Source organism: Nomascus leucogenys, chromosome 25 (assembly GCF_006542625.1).
Source record: "Nomascus leucogenys isolate Asia chromosome 25, Asia_NLE_v1, whole genome shotgun sequence".
Lineage (NCBI taxonomy): Eukaryota > Metazoa > Chordata > Mammalia > Primates > Hylobatidae > Nomascus > Nomascus leucogenys.
The window spans coordinates 7,220,527-7,239,686 of NC_044405.1; the positions used below are offsets into that span (position 1 = coordinate 7,220,527).

General features: G+C 36.4%; 1 protein-coding gene across 4 annotated transcripts in view; it reads left to right on the forward strand.

Moving 5' to 3' along the window:
- NCAM2 (neural cell adhesion molecule 2) overlaps nt 1-19,160 on the forward strand; it is a 562,762-nt gene that overhangs the window by 203,974 nt on the left and 339,628 nt on the right. Inside the window, exon 1 of one of the 4 annotated variants that reach the window (XM_030806258.1) lies at nt 9,934-10,348. The exons of the other annotated variants lie outside the window; for them this stretch is intronic. Coding sequence (XP_030662118.1) covers nt 10,219-10,348 — 130 coding nt within the window. The 5' untranslated portion in view covers nt 9,934-10,218. Of the gene's footprint in view, nt 1-9,933; nt 10,349-19,160 lie in introns of those variants that run through there. 4 annotated transcript variants of the gene reach the window in all.

The following is a 19,160-nucleotide window of genomic DNA, read 5'->3' on the forward strand; positions in this document are numbered from 1 at the left end:
CTCAATTAGTGACAAAAATAAAAACATGATTGTCTTAAAAAATAGTTCTAATTAATATGATCTTTCATTTTTTTTTTTGAAGTGTCAACCCTCCCAACAGCATTTTGGTTCCATCTTTGAGAAATAAAATTAGTCTTATAAATTGTGTGTATGTTTGTGTGTGTGTGAGTTTTCTTGTCTGATAGTTTTCTAACCCTAGACCACAGATTCTCAGGTGTAGTGATAATATGTGTATAGATCTTCCTTCTCCAACATTATCTATCAGAGTGCATATTAATGAGTGGATAATTGGAGAATACTTTTTTACGATTGTAAATATATATTTTCACTTTCAAAGCAGTTTGACAACAGAATACTGTAATGAAAGTGAAACTTAATAAGAGACTACTGATATTTCCTAACACCGTGTGCGTGGATAACTAAGCACATCTCCAAAGTGAAACAACTTTCCCATTTTCATCCCATTTCTTTGCCATTCTTGTGTATAATTTATTTTATTGATTATTAGGAAATACGAGAAGACTATGAATATGAGTTTATTATCCAATTTAGAGAAGTTTATATTTGAGCTGATATGAAATAGATTATACCTAAAGCAACGCAATTCCCCAAGATCATGATTTTCAATTATGCTGCTCCCACTGCCTTTTTGTAAGGAATACTCCTAATGACACAGGTGCCATGGCCTGTGACCAGTAGTAGGTGAATGCCAGAATCACAAAACAGCAAGTTTACATCCTGGGAATCCCAGCTTAGGCAATCTGAATATGACTTCATAACAACAAATGACTATGAAATTCTGACAAACTAAAGGACAATAGTGATATGTTTGTGTAGTGAATTAATGGAAAGAAAAGTATTATCCAGAAGGAGAGAAGCTGGAAGACTGAGGCTGATTAAATATTCACTAGATGGATATCTCTGATGCTTAAACTTGGGTACACAATGTAGTTCAACCCCAGTTTTTGTTAATATACATTGTTGTAATCTTCCACAGCATGTTTAACAAAGTAGATAATGTAAAGCAGTGGTTCATTCCTAGCTGCACGATTGAAACCTTTAAGGAGATGCTCTCACTCCAGATTTTCTGTTTCTAGTATTCTAGGGCAGCAGGTCTCAAATAATGGTCTCTGGACTTACAGCTTCAGCATCATCTGGGGACTTTTTAGAAATCCAAATTCTCAGATACTTCTCTAGACCTTCTAAATCAGAAAATATGGGCGGGTCTCAAAATCGTGTTAAAAAAAGACTTCCAGGTGGTCTTACTGTATCCCAAACTTGAGAATCAGTATCTAGGATGAGGTCTATGCATCAGTGTCGCTTAAATGTTTCTTGCAAGTCTCATGGAATCTGGAGTTGAGAAGCACAAGCCTTACAGGACCTTTTTTAAAAGGGGAAGGAGCATAACATAGTGGTTTTAGAGAGTCGTGAGGAGCCAAGGCTGGCTTTGGAGCTGGAATATGAGGGTTAAAATTCATGCTCCTCCACTTCCCAGTTTTGTGACTTTGTATAAATTAATCTGTGCCTCAGTTTACCACCATATAAATCTGGTGATAATAATTGTACACACTTCTTAGTGTAGTTGTGATGATTAAATAGGCCAAGAAATGTAAAGCACCTAAAACAGTGCATGGCACCAAATAAATGCTCAGTAAATGTGAGCTACAATACTTATCATTGAAGTATTATAATTTACATGCCTTGAGTATAAAGCGAATTTTTTTTTTTTTTTTTTTTTTTTAGGCAGAGTTTTGCTTTTGTTGCCCCGGCTGGAGTGCAATGGTACGATCTCGGCTCACCGCAACCTCCGTCTCCCAGGTTCAAGTGGTTCTCCTGCCTCAGCCTCCCGAGTAGCTGGGAGTACAAGCATGTGCCACCATGCCTGGCTAATTTTGCATTTTTAGTAGAGACTGGGTTTCACCATGTTGGTCAGGCTGGTCTCAAACTCCTGACCTCAGGTCATCTGCCCGCCTCAGCCTCCCAAGGTGCTGGGATTACAGGCGTGAGCCACTGTGCCGGGACCGTGCTTTGTTTTTATGCTATAAAAAGTAATTAATTTTGAATAGGTTGAACTTAAAATAAATTAAGTTCTCAAACTTTTAACTTGCAGTAATGAAAACTCTTAAATATTTGTAAGTGGATATTTTCCGTTTCACCAATATCTATTAAAAATATTATCTTAATGTAGGATGGATGAATTTCTAGGATATATATTTCATCATATTTTTATCAGGTTATATCAGATATGGTTATTTGCCACTGTGACCACAATAACAGGTGTTTGTCTCCAATTTCACAGGCCACTCCAATCTTCAGTTTTTAACCTGGAGTCCAAGAGCACCAACTTTAATGGATTGAACTCTATGTGAATATAGTTGGTGTTTTTGGAACTCTCTTTGATTTTATAGATTTAAATTATCATTCTGAGTTAGAGTCACTAGACTCTCGAATGAATTCTTGGCACAAATATTTTGAAAATTAAAATATGAAGGACTCCCGTGTAAGAGGAATCAGACTTTTAAATTAATTGGCTCCTTTTACCTATGGCCTTTGCTTTGTCTTGTTTTCTTGCCTCTCTTGTTAATTACTACCTCTAGATCTGCTTATTATTCATTTGTGCTCACATATTTCACCTAGAAAATCTGAAAAACAGATCTGTTTAAGATAAGAATATACAGTTTTTGAAAGTCTGTAAGTGTAAACCACACAGACTTTCCACACCTAGATTTAATGGCATTTGTTTTTGCCTGTACAAAGTTCCCTTGGAGTATCATTTCATATGTACAGTAATGATGTCAGGGTGAGTGAATTTAGAACTGCTTGTACAATTGCCCAGTAGTCTGATTTCCTACAGGTTACAAATTTTGTATCATTCATTCCTGGATCACAGAATCTGTTGCATTTCCTAATACATGCTACATGCTCAATCATTAGTTTATGAGTGAAGAAATTATAACAACTCTAGGGGCCGGGCGCTGTGGCTCACGCTTGTAATCCCAGCACTTTGGGAGGCCAAGGCGGGCGGATCACGAGGTCAGGAGATTGAGACCACGGTGAAACCCTGTCTCTACTAAAAATACAAAAAATTCGCCGGGCGTGGTGGCGGGCGCCTGTAGTCCCAGCTACTCGGAGAGGCTGAGGCAGGAGAATGGCCTGAACCCCGGGAGGCAGAGCTTGCAGTGAGCCGAGATCGCGCCACTGCACTCCAGCCTGGGCGACAGAGCCAGACTCTGTCTCAAAAAAAACAAAAACAACAACTCTAGGAAATGCTGCTTTTCTGTAGAAGTTCTGTAATAGGCAACAGTGTAAATAATTAAAATATCAGTATTTGAAACAGATAAGACTGAAGATTTTTTCCTGATTACTTTTTAAAGTGTGTAGCTATTGAGATCTTTTTATGTTTTATCATTGTGGGCCAGATTGGTTAGTTTATGACTGTAGAGGCTTATTTATAACTTAAGTTTATTAAGTATTTATTTTATATGAGTTCTTCCTTTGAGCTATGCCAATATGTAATCAGTTTACTTAAAACCATAAGATTTTTTCTTGTTTGTTTGTTTCCTCTTATTAATGAACAAATCACTTTGATATTGTGGCAGAATACTTACCATAGTTAACACTGAAAGTTACTCACTCATTCAACAAGTGTCTATTGAGTATCAACAAGTGTCTTCTAACATACCTGTTTACTTTTACCTCCGGTTACTGCACATGCTCCATCTTCAATTTTGACATAGGTGTATTTGCTGAGTCAGAGCTCGCATATAAGTGATTCTACCTTTTTTTCCTTTGGTTCTTACAATTTTAGCATCTCGTTCTTTGACGTCTACTGCTGCTGCCATCTTGGCATAGCAATTATTTATAGAGAGCCATGCCATGTAATAAAAATATAAATATTATTATTTATGATGCCCTAGTTATTGCTGAATTTATTTATATGGTCATATTTTATTTTTGAGATTTTCAGTAGCTTTCTTATACAGGGTACTTGATACAGAACACACTATTTAACCTTGTGTTGCATAATCTTTTTAAATCAATTCGACAAAGGGATTTCTTTGGAAGAAAGATATTTGTTTTGTTTGCTGTTTTGTAAATAACATTTTCAAACTTGTTATGCTTTTTAAGGCTGGAAAGAAAGCCATATTGGAAATTAGAGTTGGATTCTAGCCCATATTCTGACAAGGTGTCATCTAACCTTGACATTCAGATTAACACGAATCCCTTAGTTTCTACCATGAATATTTACATATACCAAAGTTCAACTGTCCACTTTATTTGAAAGAACCTTTTCAGACTGCTGATACATCTACTCTCTATTATATAGAAAAATATTTTAGAAAAATTGGGCTATTGCCAATTTATTCATATCATTGCATACAGCCATCTGGCAAATATTTTTCTTAATTGCTTTTTGGTGTGTTATGCACAGCAGGGAGCTGCTGTAACTCTCCTGACTACAATTTTCATATAATATAGAACGTATCCTTTAAGTAGATATTTCCACTTTCCGTTCACTCTTTGCCTCCTTTGTGTAAGTTCGAACTCTCCTTTTTCTTTTTTTCTTTTTTTTTAAATTTTATTATTATTATACTTTAAGTTTTAGGGTACATGTGCACAATGTGCAGGTATATCATTCACTTTAATAATGGACTTCTGAGAGATTTGATGGAAGTTTCTGCAAAATAACATATTATATATATATATGCAGGTGAACATTCACGTGTATATGTATATGTGTGACATGTGCACACAAGAAAGAGTCTAACGGTAAACCTTATTCATTTCTTGTTCTCCTAATCTACCATTAATGGTGTGGATATTATATTTCACCTGCCGACAAAAGTTAAATATATTTTAATACACAAACTGAACATTTGTTTATTTTCTACATGCACCTGCAGGCTTTTCATCACAATTTTCTCATAAAATTGTATTTAGTTTTTACATTGTTTGTCAACATGTCAGAATTAACTGTGACACCTTAAAATTATATTTTAATTTATATTAGTCTGTGGACACTACAGCATACCAGTTGAATCAGAATCTGATGGAATGTAGCCGTTAAGAATTTTTGGGCATTCTGATGTATGTTATCTTTGTTTAAGACCTGTTTTGTTGTGTACATTATGTGGCTTATATCTTGTTTTAAGTTTAGATAATTTTTAATAACTAGTAATACATTATAAAGCCTACACTTTTTTCATTTAAAATGGAAAACAAGGAAATGCAATTAACACTATAAATTACTTGTATTTATATATCTGACTACTTAGAAGAAATATCCAGGATCTTTAATTTTTTTAAAGAAAAACTTTAAACTTTTAAGAAATGTTAGGAGTGATTTTCTTACTCTATTCAGCAGCTGTAACAAAATACCATAGACTGGGGTAGCCTACAAACAGCAGAGATGTATTTCACACAGTTGTGGAAGCTGAAAAGTCCAAGATTAGGTGTCAGCAGATTTCTTATCTGGTGAGGATCAGTCTCCTGTTTCACAAATGGCACCTTTTAGCGGTGCACTCACGTGGTAGAATGGACTAGGTAGCTCTCTGTGGCTTATTATGTAAGGGTTCTAATCCCATTCATGAAAGCTTTGCCCTCATAACTTAATTAGTTCCCAAAAGCCCAACTCCTGAAACTATTACATTGGTGATTAGGTGTCAATATATGACATTTAAGGGGACCCAAGCATTCAGATTGTAGCAGTACTCTTAGCAACTTATTCAATTTCATGTCTTCTAAAATATGTGCTATGCTTTTTAGGACATCATACGTGATTAGCAAATGTTAATTAAGTGAATGAAGAATATTCAGAGTAGCGTGTGGGAGATAGAATGATGGTTAACTTGGATTTTGTTGTTTCCATTTGTAATACACTAAGTTTCATATCACAGTTATAAATTCTTATTTTGTAATAATAAATTCACCATTACACCTTGGGTAGGACAGAATTTTTACAGCATAAAGTTGTGAAAGCCCTTGAAAACTGCTGTTGCCACTTAACTGTTCAAACAGCATTCAAAAACTTATTTAAATTAATTATATATGGAAGAATATAAAAGTAGATCCACCTAATTGATATACCTAATTATTCTAAACTAATTATAATCCATGATGCTGCTATGACCTTGCAGAAAGACTCCTTAGCATGTTGAAATATCACAGTCTTACTAGGTTTGAACATTTAATGGCATCGCGAACACCACCCGCAGTAAATTCATGGGGCCAAACAAGCTTTAAGAACCTACGTCTAGGGAACTGATTTTGTTTTTATGGCTTTAGGTTACAGGTGTTGTTATATGCTTCTGGGACATAAAATTACATGTTGTATAACTTTTTCAATTTTGTCACAATTAGGAATGTAGGATATCTTAAATTTGTACCTTAGTTCTTTGGTATGGAAATTGGAGAAAATGTAACTATTTTTGTAAGCCTTATTAATTAAAGGATGAATGCACACATGTATTCAACAGGAACCCAATGGAATAATATAAAGTGCTTCTTGGTCTGGTATCTAGAACATTTACAGTTAAATCAGATTATTATAGATATTAAATTATGTATTATTAAAACTATAAGCAAATAATTTGCATATGGATGGAGAGATGGCCAATATCCTTTTCTTTAGACTATACAAGGTATTTATCAGTATCTCAACAAGCCAAAACCACATCCGTTCACATTTTTAAGAATTTTCACATTTACTTTAGAAAATCAAAAATTAAACTATAGCTATTGTGATTATTATTGAATGTTAAAACAAAATGGAGGTGTAGTACAAAACACCTTATCAATTATGTAGTCGTAATTGTTTGCATGCATACAGCATTTAACACAAATTAATCAGAATATTGTTATGTTAAAATAAGATTTGTCTTATTCATTGGGAAAAGCTTTAGCATTCTTGAGCTTTAATTTAAAGAGTGGGAAAGAATGTGTACAATGGTAATTTTTGGCACTCAGGAAGAAGCAGAATGTTATCTATCTTGGATGTTATTCTTGGTCTGTATATCTGCACAATTTTCCTGTGATCTACCACTAGGGCAGGTATTGAGAGATGGAACTTGAATAGTCAATGGAAATTAAAGATACTGTGTTTGAATCTGTCATGCCAAGCAAGGATTCAAGATTGTGACTATAATAACAAGAGAACAAAACAGGAGTGTAAACTATTTGAACTAAAGTGTAAGGTGGGGCTTTCCCACAGATAATTTAATAAGATCCCGACTATTGGGAACAGGACACAAAGTTATTGATGGCTTATAAAAATCTCTGACCTGCAAGTGCAAACTTGAGCTAAGGGTTATGTAGACTGATTCAGGTACCCATTCCAAATACCTATTCCAGGATGGCATGAGGACTGGCCAATCAATAGGAGACTGAGAGTATGTGAGGACAGAAAACTAAAACTTTAAATATAGGGAAACCCTCCCCTCCCCAAATAGTAAAATATCATATAACTCATATGCATAAAAATTGGCTGACCACTAAATATTATAGTTGAATGTAAACTGCATATGATCAGGGCAATACAGATGCTTTAGTCTCTTCCTGGTCGTTTGCCTTGTCAAGAAGAATTAAACAGAAGCTCTGAAACATTGAGTTAATTGTGCTTTTTAATGGCTTCTGTTAAGCAGGTATGACTGTCATTCTTCCAACTTAAGCAAAACTATGCCTATGACTTATTAAATAACTGTTTAATACATTATTAAATTTTTGTGTCTGTGAACTTGAGTAACCAAATTAATTGAAATGCTGTGTCAGATCATAAGCCCCTTTGAAGTTAATTACAATCAGTTGCTAGAAAGAATTTTCCAAGATATATTGAAAATATACCAAGCTATAAATATTTCCAAGGTATAAATTACAATAAAAAATGTTTAAAGTGTGGAATGTAACAGTGGACAATGGTGTATGACCTTGAGTCAACTGACAATGAATAAAATAGAACATATTAAAAGTATGTTTTAATTATCACTTCAAACCACTTAAATGTCTTCAGACTAATAAAATCCAATCTGTACTAGGCAGCAGGGGAGGGTGGAATTGATGTGTCTGTTGTAATGTTAATACCAGTTAGAAGACTTTGTAGTATTTAGAGCCCAAGTAGGCTAACATCTACAAAATGTCATAATTTTGTTTCTTGTTTTCAATGTTAGGATGACCTTGGGTAAAAGACAGCATCTTTTTATTTTAGCTTCTTTATGGTAAAATATACATGGTTGTAAGTTTCAGCTTTTATTCAGTGAGTTTACTTGATGATACCAGATTCTGACTCTAAAACCGTGAAAACTTGAAAGGTGGAACTACCTATATGGAAATTATTGTAGAGGAGACCTTAAGAAAAAAAAAAAAATCTTTGACATTTTCTTCCTGTACCTGCTTAGCTTATAGGCAAAAATCACCATAGAAAAATAAGTTACAATTTAATTCTTAAAACTCCCAATATAATTTTCCCATTGCATCATTTTATATCATGCTCAGTAAGTTTTTAGATTCAACCTAAAATTATCTTATATTTATAAATATTCTCTTCTTTTTCTTTGTTCTATGTTCAATAACATAAACCTGGTTGAGATTGGGCTATAAGATTTGTATCCTTAACAGGCAGGGGTAGAACAGGATCATTTTTTTTAACCTGGACTGGCATATTGATGCCTCATCTGTGTTATGATTTAATGTAAAAATAATTCTGAATCTGTGAAATATATTGATTTTTTACTTTAATGTGATTGCTTTATCGACACCTTGATGTTCCCCACTCTCGGCATCCTATTAAGAGATAACTTTGAGAACATCAAATGGTAATGGTCCCTAGGCTAGGGTCAGGAATTTATTGCCATTTCTAGGGTTGATAATGGGTTTAGCTTGGGTTTTATTTATTTACTTATGAGATGGGTCTTGCTCTGTCACCCAGGCTGGAGTGCAGTGGCACGATCACAGCTCACCACAGCCTCGAACTTCTAGACTCAAGTAATCCTCCTGTCTCAGCTTCCCAGATAGCTCCGACTATAGATGTACAACACAATGCCCAGTTAATTTATTTATTTTTATTTTTTTTCATGAAGACTGGGTCTTGCTATGTTTTCCAGTCTCAAATCCCTTGACCTCCCAAAGTGGGGTTACAGGTGTGAGCCACCATGCCCGGCCTAGCTTGGGTTTTAAAGTATAGTGAGGCATCTGGTATGGGTGGGAGCTTGTCCTGGTCACATGAGGCAGGATGGGAAAATGGCAGGGAGACTTGCAGCTAGTCATGGAAGTGGGTCCATCAACAAAGGTATAGGTTATTGCAGAGGTTGTCTGTTATAAAATGCTATTCTTTTATAGTCTGCTATCATGAAAGCTCTGATTGTCTGCTCTGTGTTAAAAAATTAAAAGATACGTGTGTTCTACACATAAGAGAGAATATACAAGGACTGAGTAGTGTCCCTCAGAAAACTGAGAAGAAGAAACAGTGGCAGACACTAGCTGAGTCTTGCTATGTTCCCCAAAAATGGTACTTGCCACATTATTGCTTTCCCCTCAATCCCCAAAGACAGTAACGTAGCATTATGGCAAGATATTGCAACTAAAACATCCTGGAAAACCTGTCCAAGCACATACTTAGAATTTCTTAGCAATATCTCAGGATGAGTATGGGATTGGAAGGGCTGGCCAACTTTCCATGGTGGAAGTCAAGAGCTCATACTCCATAAAGTGTCTTAGAGGAGGACAGAGAAAATAAACAGTGGCTTTTCATGCCATGAAATAATGGAAATGCATTGATAGATCAAACTTGAATGTGCAATACATTGTTTTCTGTTATCGCTAATCAAATACGTGTTAACACTGAGACATTTTATTAGAAAAATTGGTTAACTTGGCAAGACTGTGTCCATTGCGAAATATTACCTCTTTTGTACTTACTGAACTTAGGCAATAGATTGAAAACATAAAAGGCTAAAATGCAGTGTTTATTTACAAACGGAAATAATTCTAAACTACCTGATCATTTGAGGTCCATAACCTGAAAACACTTTAATCACCTAGATTCTATAAGCTGAGGAATTAATTTATTTAACAATTTTCAAAATACTGAGATATTTAAGAGCACCGGACACTCCATGACATATTTACTGTAAGAATTCTTCATGAAGTACTAGTAATTAAAAACTCAAGGAGTGTAAGAGACTTAAAGAACAATTTCTTCTTTCAGAGTTATTAAAGAGTACCACGATGGTGAGATCTGATTCAGGAGGAAAAGTTTACTGTGATTATCACAACAGGCAAGGTCTCTTTGTTGACCGGAAATACAACAAAGCACTTTATCCTGAAGAAGGGCAACCAGAGACTTATTATAGGACAGGTCAGCTGGACCATTGCCCAGGGCTGTAATCTGTAAGGAATGTCAAAATGTCATTAAAAGGCAATGAGGTGGAGAACATCTTATTTACTAGAACTCCCCTAGAGGGAGAATGTGCCTTGTAGTTCAAAGGGATACTTTGATAAATTACCAGTGGTGTGGGGTAGGGCAGAGGAGGGGGAGCGTTGGGAGGGTGGGAAATGGGAGAAGCCACTAGACTGGATGCCAAGGTAGCTTCCATATAGGAGAAGTACAGGAGTTTACTAATACTCTACACACACACACACACACACACACACACACACACACACACACACACGTTAGTATTATCAAGTGTTTCCACCAGCAATTTATTTCATAAATTGCTAAATACATTTTAAGAATCTTAAATTCTGTACTAAATAAACCTACAGAGTAAATACTATTTTTAAAATTATACCTTTATTTGGATTCAGTTCCAAGGTCAACACCATCTCCTCCCCGAATACAAACTTAGCAGTTCTTGAGCCATTTCATCTAAAAAGCACAGAAACTTCTTGCTTAACAAAAGCATGTCTGACTTCCAGCAAATTATTTTTATTAGGAGAAACAAAATACTGTGGTATTTACCAGGAATTCAGATACTTCATTTATACACACACTTTATTTAATCCTTCCCGTGACCATAGATTACTTACATATGCTAAGAGCCAGGACTCTAGTCCAATTCAAATCTGTCTGACCCCAGAATCCTTAGCATTTTCGATTGTGTTTCTGGAAATAGCCTTACCATAAACCGCAGTTGCACTTTTTACCACCTAATGTGTTCGTGGGAATTATTTTATTATTAGTTTTAGTTACAGAAAATAACTAGGCTAAGTATACTGAAATATGGAATACATGCTGCAGGAAAAACAAAACAAACAACACAACAACAACAAAACAAAACAGGAAAACGGCACACGCTTTCCAGAAGAACAGCTTGGTCCAACATTGAAGTGCTGTTAGTTTGCTCTATGCTGTGGTCACTGCTTCTTTCCACAGGTCCCTTTCATTTATTTCTCTCATGGAATATTGACTTCCTTTGTTCCTTATCTCCTATAGTAGAAATATACTGTCCACTGCAGCCTGAGAGTTTCTGGCCTGGCTTTACTATATGCCCCTGAGGATAGGAACTTGTCAAGTCCTGTTAACCCTGATTCCCAATTCTTTACCTCAACTACTGGCAAAGGTTTGGAAAATCTGGATCTATTGTACATTGGTGATGGGAATGTAAAATAGTACAGTCACTTGTGAAATCTGTTTGAAAGTTTCTTACAAAACTAAATATACAAATACCCATATAACCCAATGATTTCATGCTTGGGCATGTATTCTAGAGAAATGATAGCATACATTCACACAAAACCTCTACATAAATGTCCATAGCAGGTTTATTTGTAATAGCCAAAAACTGGAATCCACCCATATGTCCTTCAAGAGGTGAATGGTTAAATAAATTGTAGAAAATACATATCACCGAATATTAGTAATAAAAAGTAATAAACTAAACTTGCAACAATTTGGATGAATTTTTTGCAAATTATGCAGAATGAAAAAAGCCAATTCAAAAAAGTTGTATATTGTATAATTCTACTTGTCTAAAATGTTTCAAATGGTAACATTTACGAGATGAAGAACAGATTATTGGTTGTCAATTGTTAGCGGCATCAGAGGGGCAAGTGAGAAGGAAATGAGTGTGAGTACAAAATGGCAAGAAGAGAGATCTTTGTGATGTTGGCAATGTTTGGTGTCATGCCTGTGACTATGGTGGTAGACATGGAAAGATGTACAGATGATAAAATTGTAGAGAGATTAATACACACATCCATACACACGTACAAATGAATACAGGTAAACCTGGGGAAAGTTGACTAAGATAGGTGGGTCATATCAGTATATCAGTGACAATATCATGGTTGTGTTACTATAGTTTTGCAAAATGTTATCACTGGAGGAATTGCACAAAATGTACGTGAGGTATCTCTATATTGCTTCTTATATTGGTATGTAAATCTGCAATTATCTGTGCCTTTTTTTTTTTTTTTTTGAGATGGAGTCTTGCTCTGTTGCCCAGGCTGGAGTGCAGTGGCGCGATCTTGGCTCACTGCGAGCACCGCCTCCTGGGTTCACACCATTCTCCTGCCTCAGCCTCCCAAGTAGCTGGGACTACAGGCATCTGCCACTACGCAGGGCTAATTTTTTGTATTTTTAGTAAAGATGGGGTTTCTGTGTTAGCCAGGATGGTCTCGATCTCCTGACCTCATGATCCGCCCGCCTAGGCCTCCCAAAGTGCTGGGATTATAGGCATGAGCCACTGCACCCGACCTATCCGTGCTTTTAAAACGTAGATCACTAACTAGTTGTCTCCTAAATTAGTGAATGAATGAATATTTAGTTGCCTGTTAATCTGTAAGGAATTATGACTCATCTTCTTTTTTACTTTTTAATTGATGACCTAAAATTACATTTAGATTTGCTAGATTCATTCATACCAGTTATAGCAAATAGAAAGGTGAGCATTTTTCTAATGGTAATGACATGGATAGTGTATTTAACTTCTAACGTTAATACTAAGTTTTAAGGGGGCGACTATTGACTAAAGGTTAAGCTAGAGTTTAAATTATTTTAGAGCTAAAGTCACAGTTTTTGATCGATGATTCCCAATATTAAACAGATTTATGAATTGCATTATAATATTAAGTTATTTAATATACAATATATAGTTCACGATCTCTTACCAATGTACTAGGAAACTACATTGCCCAAATTCTGAGTAATGCATACTCTATCAAGAATTTTCAAGATAAAAGCACTGGGTAGATGCTATTAGGAATAATGCTTTAGAGATATGTCACATTACAGCGTTTTTATGCCTTTTACACCTAAAAGGAATCCTGTTCTTCTGTCTACAGTTCTCCAAAGACTCAGGCCCATTTGAAAAACATTCTGTCAGTATTCAGGTTTTATACGAACATGGCTGCCCATTGTGTTATAATGTTATATTAACATATGGATATAACATCAACTGAAAACATAAAATAACAAGTTATACTCCAAGTACTTATAAAGAAGTACATAATCTGCTCTTTGATATCTCTTATAAAATAAAACCTGCCTAATGTAAACATACACATAGTATTTAGGGGTGATAGGAGGACGTTCCAGGCCTTCCAATCATAGACCTTTTGATCAACTCCGATCAACATAACTGAATATTTAACAACCACATTTTGACAGTTGACACTAAGTACACATTTTTTCCTTGAAACCTTTGTGATTCATTTTGGAGGACAGTACCTGAACACCAACTTCTACTTTAAGCTCAACCTGGTAAGACATAACAAAACTAAATTCTAAATGTTTATTTTCCTTGCTTCTCTGAATGAATTTCACTCATACTAAAGATGTGTAGGAAGTTGAGCTCATGGTGTTGTGTGGGTGTATTTTGTGCTTTCCACTTATTTTTGTGTAGCTTTCCAATTTTTGAGAATTACAGTCTTTCCAAGTAAAGAATTTTATGAAAAATGTTTATAGATTGAGATTGTTGAAATAAGCATGGTAATTACCCATTTTCTGCATTCTTTAGTAATGTCAGTATTTCTAAATAGCTAGCTCCATTATTCTTTCCATGATATCTCATTTTGGAGAAGCACTTATTAAATTTTGCAAAGCTTAGTGAAAACTTAATTTGAGTAGGGTCACATATGTAATATGGGTGCCAGGATAATTGGCCAATTAACTGCAATGCCTTAAGATTTGATTTCTTCTTACCAATCCAAGTAATTGTCTTTAACTTCTTAGGGACTCCTAAGTGGTGTTTCCTGAGAAAATACAGGATGTGCTATCAGCACAAGGCTTTATAAGGAAGAACTACTTACAATCAAGTTTTAGACCCTCAAATATATTTGACATGTAATTTGGGCAGAGATAGTCAATAAATAACTAGTGTGTTTTGACTATGTGCTAGACATTTCTCTGGTATCGGGGAAATAGATATATATTCCATATATATACACACACTATATATACACACATATGTAATATATATACATATATACATATAGGTATATATATGTATCTAATATACTTATATGTATATATCCGTGTATATATGGTTGAACAGAGTTATTACTGCCTCAAATATAGCAATAAAAATGAAAGGGAAATTAGGATTGTCTTATTAGAAGGACTTAAACTCTGATATAATTAATTTTAGCTTAAAGTAGTACTAAAAGAAACTCTTGGCAAGTGGAGTGATGTAATCCTGGAAATATGCTGATTTTAGAAGTCTTTTGAATACATTTAGGGACATGAAATATTGAAGGTCGGAGTCTGGTACTGAAGTTTTACTGATCATTTTATTTGTGATGATCAAAGCCTTAAAAAATTTGCGATAATGGAAATATGGTGCTGTATTGGGAGCCAACCCAGATGCTCCATGACTAGTGAAGTTATATGCATAAAATTATCTGTATTTGCATGTGCTCATCATTATGCAAAGAGTAAAGCATACTGCATCAGAACCTTTCAGAATACAATGATTTTGGCAATGCTGCATGGAACACAGTCATAGAGATGTACTCATGTTAGAGCAGCAACATTTTTGAGGTATTTGAAGAATACATATAAAGATCATTTTTAACACAGAAAGTTTACTAAATAATAATTCTTAAATGTTGCTCTAATAAATAGAGTTCATACATGTTTTCACTCTCTTCAAGAGTATATGTGTGCCTGTAATCTCAGCACTTTGGAGGCCAAGGTGGGCAAATCTCTTGAGGTCAGGTGTTCAAGACCAGCCTGGCCAACATGGTGAAACCTCACCTCTACTAAAAACAAAAACAAAATTAGCCAGGTGTGGTGGTGCAGGCCTGTTATCCCAGCTACTTGGTAGGTTGAGGTAGGAGAATCGCTTGATCCCGGGACGCAAAGATTGCAGTGAGCCGAGATCATGCCACTGCACTGCAGCCTAGGCGACAGAGCAAAGATTCCGTTTCAAAAAAATAAATAGAGTAAACGTGTGTGTGTGTGTGGGTGTGTGTGTGTGTGTACATGCATGCATGCCTGCGTGTATGTGTGTATGTTGTAAGATGTTTGATGAAGATTCTTTTCATGAACAGAAAGGAAACAATATTGTTTAACTCCTTTTCCTGCCTCTTTCCACTTGGATGGGAAAATATATAAATGGTACAGTAACAAGAGAGCTAAAATTTAATATGAGCTGAATTCGAGTGCTGATAAAATATTCTTTTATAACTAAAATAGGCACTGTTTAGGAGCTTCAAGGAAAGCTAGACCTGTTCTTTCAAAGACCTGAGACAATATATTTATTAGGACTTTGGGTCTCAGTTTTACTGTACCCAAGGCAATTTTTGACATGTAATTTGGGCAGAGATAGTCAATAAATAACTAGTGGCTTTTGACTATGTGCCAGGCACTATTCTGGGCAACAGGAAAATATCAGATAGTCAAAATCCCAGACCCTTAATTATCTGGCACGAGGAGTCTCTAACATCTGGGAAAGAAAATACAACAAAAAACAGAAGAAGTAGAAAAATCACAGTGAATAAATGGAGTATGTGGGGGGAAGGGTGGATTAAAAACTAGAGCAGATGTAGGGTACTGCTGTTTTTTGAGGGATCATAATTAATCACATTTTTTCTTCCCCTGTGAGTTAACAAACCAACTGAGAAATAGACATGGAGTTAGACAGATGGAGAACAAAACTTCAGCTTTATTACTGCTAAAACTGGTTGGAAGGACATGACCTAGATACATGGCCACAATCTGGTGTTCTAATACTTGCTCTCTGAGTTGAACTTCTCCATACAAAACTACAGCTTGCCCCAGTAGCATTACTGTGAGATTAGGGAACATAGCCAAATGCATTGTACTGTCCTTAGCCAGGGGCAGAACCACACATGCCCAGTTCCTTCTCTCTAGCTTATCAATTATATCTCATCTGTCCTGGTTATGGTGAATAAGGGGGCTTTAAGGATAGGTAGACATGTTCTTTCAATACATGGCCTTGGTGAGGATTCGAATGAGGATTTCTTTCCTCTGGAAATATGAAGATAGTTTGCTTCAGGGTCCCTTAGGTACAGGTAGGAAAACCCTGGGTAATAGGCCAGAGCTACATGACACAAATTAAAAGAAAAAAAAACATAAGGTCTTTAGCAAGTGTCTCCTTGTTGAAGCAGGTAACTTGGAAACCTTGGTTGAAGTTTTGTCTATTAACTCAGGGCAAGTGATTATCTTTGGCAATTATAAACTCCCCAAAGAAACAAAGCTGTTTTTTAAGCTTAGAAGGACTAGCAGTGTAATGATTGAAGGTATAAGGGGTGTACATAGCACAGGAGAAATGCTGAGGGTGCCAGGGAGTTTTTCTCTGGGTAGAAAATCCAGGTTTTTTTTGTGTGTGTGTTTTTTTTTTTTTTGAGACAGAGTCTCGCTGTCGCCCAGGCTGGAGTGCAGTGGTGTGATCTCGGCTCACTGCAAGCTCCGCCTCCCGGGTTCAGGCCATTCTCCTGCCTCAGCCTCCCGAGTAGCTGGGACTACAGGCGCCCGCCACCATGCCCAGCTAATTTTTTGTATTTTTAGTAGAGACGAGGTTTCACCGTGGTCTCAATCTCCTGACCTCGTGATCCACCCGCCTCGGCCTCCCAAAGTGCTGGGATTACAGTCGTGAGCCACCGCGCCCAGCCGAAAATCCAGTTTTTGCTGTAATGGTATGTGAGACAGTCAGACAAGAAGTAAAGAAGTAAACAGTATATCTGATATTTGATCACAATCATAACACACCATACCACCAGGTCTTTGCTATTGCTCAGTACAAGCGACACTTATGGAAAATCAATGCTTAGGTAAATTACGTATAGTGGTCTAAGTCTGTGCACAAACCCTGGAGCACAAAGTCCAAAAACAAGAGCATGCAAGACAGCTCATCTGGCCTAGAAACATAGAATAAAGATTCCTAGTGAGTATATGTTACCAGTACCTAATTAATACTTGGGTATACATTTTTATTTCTCAGATTTACTTAATTATGTCTCTGTTGCAGAAGTGAAAGTTTGAAAGATGCTATAGAAATGAAAAAAATCCTAAAAACTAGTTTCTACATGTAGTAGGGAGAATTCTGAAAGTGGTTTCTCAAGATTCCCACACTTTGGTTATTCAATCAGACACGAATCTAGGTACTGCTAGGAAGGGACTTTGAAGGTAGAATTAATTAACTCAATAATTGATTTTAAACTAGGGAGATTATCCTGGATTATCCAGGTGGGTCCAGTGTAGTCACATCAGTGTTTACAAGCAGCAGAGGAAGCTAATGGGTCAGTCAGATAAATGCCTCAAAAAATAATGGCAGAGGGGAGTTGATGCAGAAGAGGAGGGCGGAGGGAGTCAAAAGTAAGAGAAAGACACCACCACATCTGCTAGCATTGAAGATGGGACCGAAAACGGGATGGAGGTGACTTTGGGAAGATGACAAGAATCACAGGCTGAATGCTGGGAGGAAAATGGGAACCTCAGCCCCACAACCACATAGAACCAAATTCTGTAAACAGCCATAGAATCTCCAGAATGGAATGCATTCCTACCAGCACCTTGATTTTGGCCCTGTGCAGAGGGCTAGCTGTTCTATATTGTGCCCATACTTGTGACTCACAGAAACTGTGAAATAATAAATGGGTGTTGTTTAAGCTATTAAGTGTGTGGTCATTTATTACGGCAAAAATAGAGAACACTTTGCACAAATGTGTTTAGGATATTCTATTAGGTAGGGCTTACTTGGACTTGTGAGCATGGCCTATGAGCTGATCCAAGAGTTGTTCAGACAGTCCAGTGCATAGTAAAGTTAAGTTACCAGATTCCATCTAGCATATATTTAAATAGAAATAAGAGAATTAGCTCCCACTTTAGAGGTTTGCGACCAAGTATACTCTCAGAAAGCTCTGTTGGTGTTCACTAAGGAGGGCCACAAACTAGATAGTGAATGTTTAAGTTAAAGGTTGTGGTAGGCAGAATAATGGCCCCAAAGATGTCCATGTGTCTGGAACTGGTGATTATGTTATATGTCAAAAAATAATTAAGGTTGCCAATGGAATTATAATTGTTAATCCTCTGGTCTTAAAATAGAAAGATTATTATATAATAAAAATTAGGTGGGTCCAGGGTAACCCCAGGAGTCCTTAAAATAGTTTGAGTGAGATATAACTATGGAAGAAAGGCAGAGATGTGCAACTTTACTGACTTTGAAGACTGGAAAGAGGCCTCTATAACCTGGAGAAGGCAAGGAAGTGAAATCTCTCCTAGAACCTTCAGAAAGGAACACAGCCCTGCTGGCACTTTACTTTTAACCCTTTAAGCTGGGCGCAGTGGCTCATGCCTGTAATCCCAGCACTTTGGGAGACCGAGGTGGGCAGATCACCTGAGGTCAGGTGTTCAAGTCCAGCCTGACCAACGTGGTGAAACCCTGTTTTTACTAAAAATACAAAATTAGCTGGGCGTGGTGGCACATGCTTGTAATCCCAGTTACTTGGGAGGCCGAGGAAGGAGAATCACTTCAACTCGGGAGGTGGAGGTTGCAGTGAGCTGAAATCATGCCATTGCACTCCAGCCTGGGCGATGAGAGTGAAACTCTGTCTCAAACAAATAAATAAGTAAACAAAATAAAAAATAAAATAAATAAGTAAATGAAAATTTTACCCCAGTGAGACTTGTGTCAGACTTCTGACATATTTCAAATACAAATTACGAATTTGTGTTTACAAAGCTTGCCCAACCCGTGGCGCAT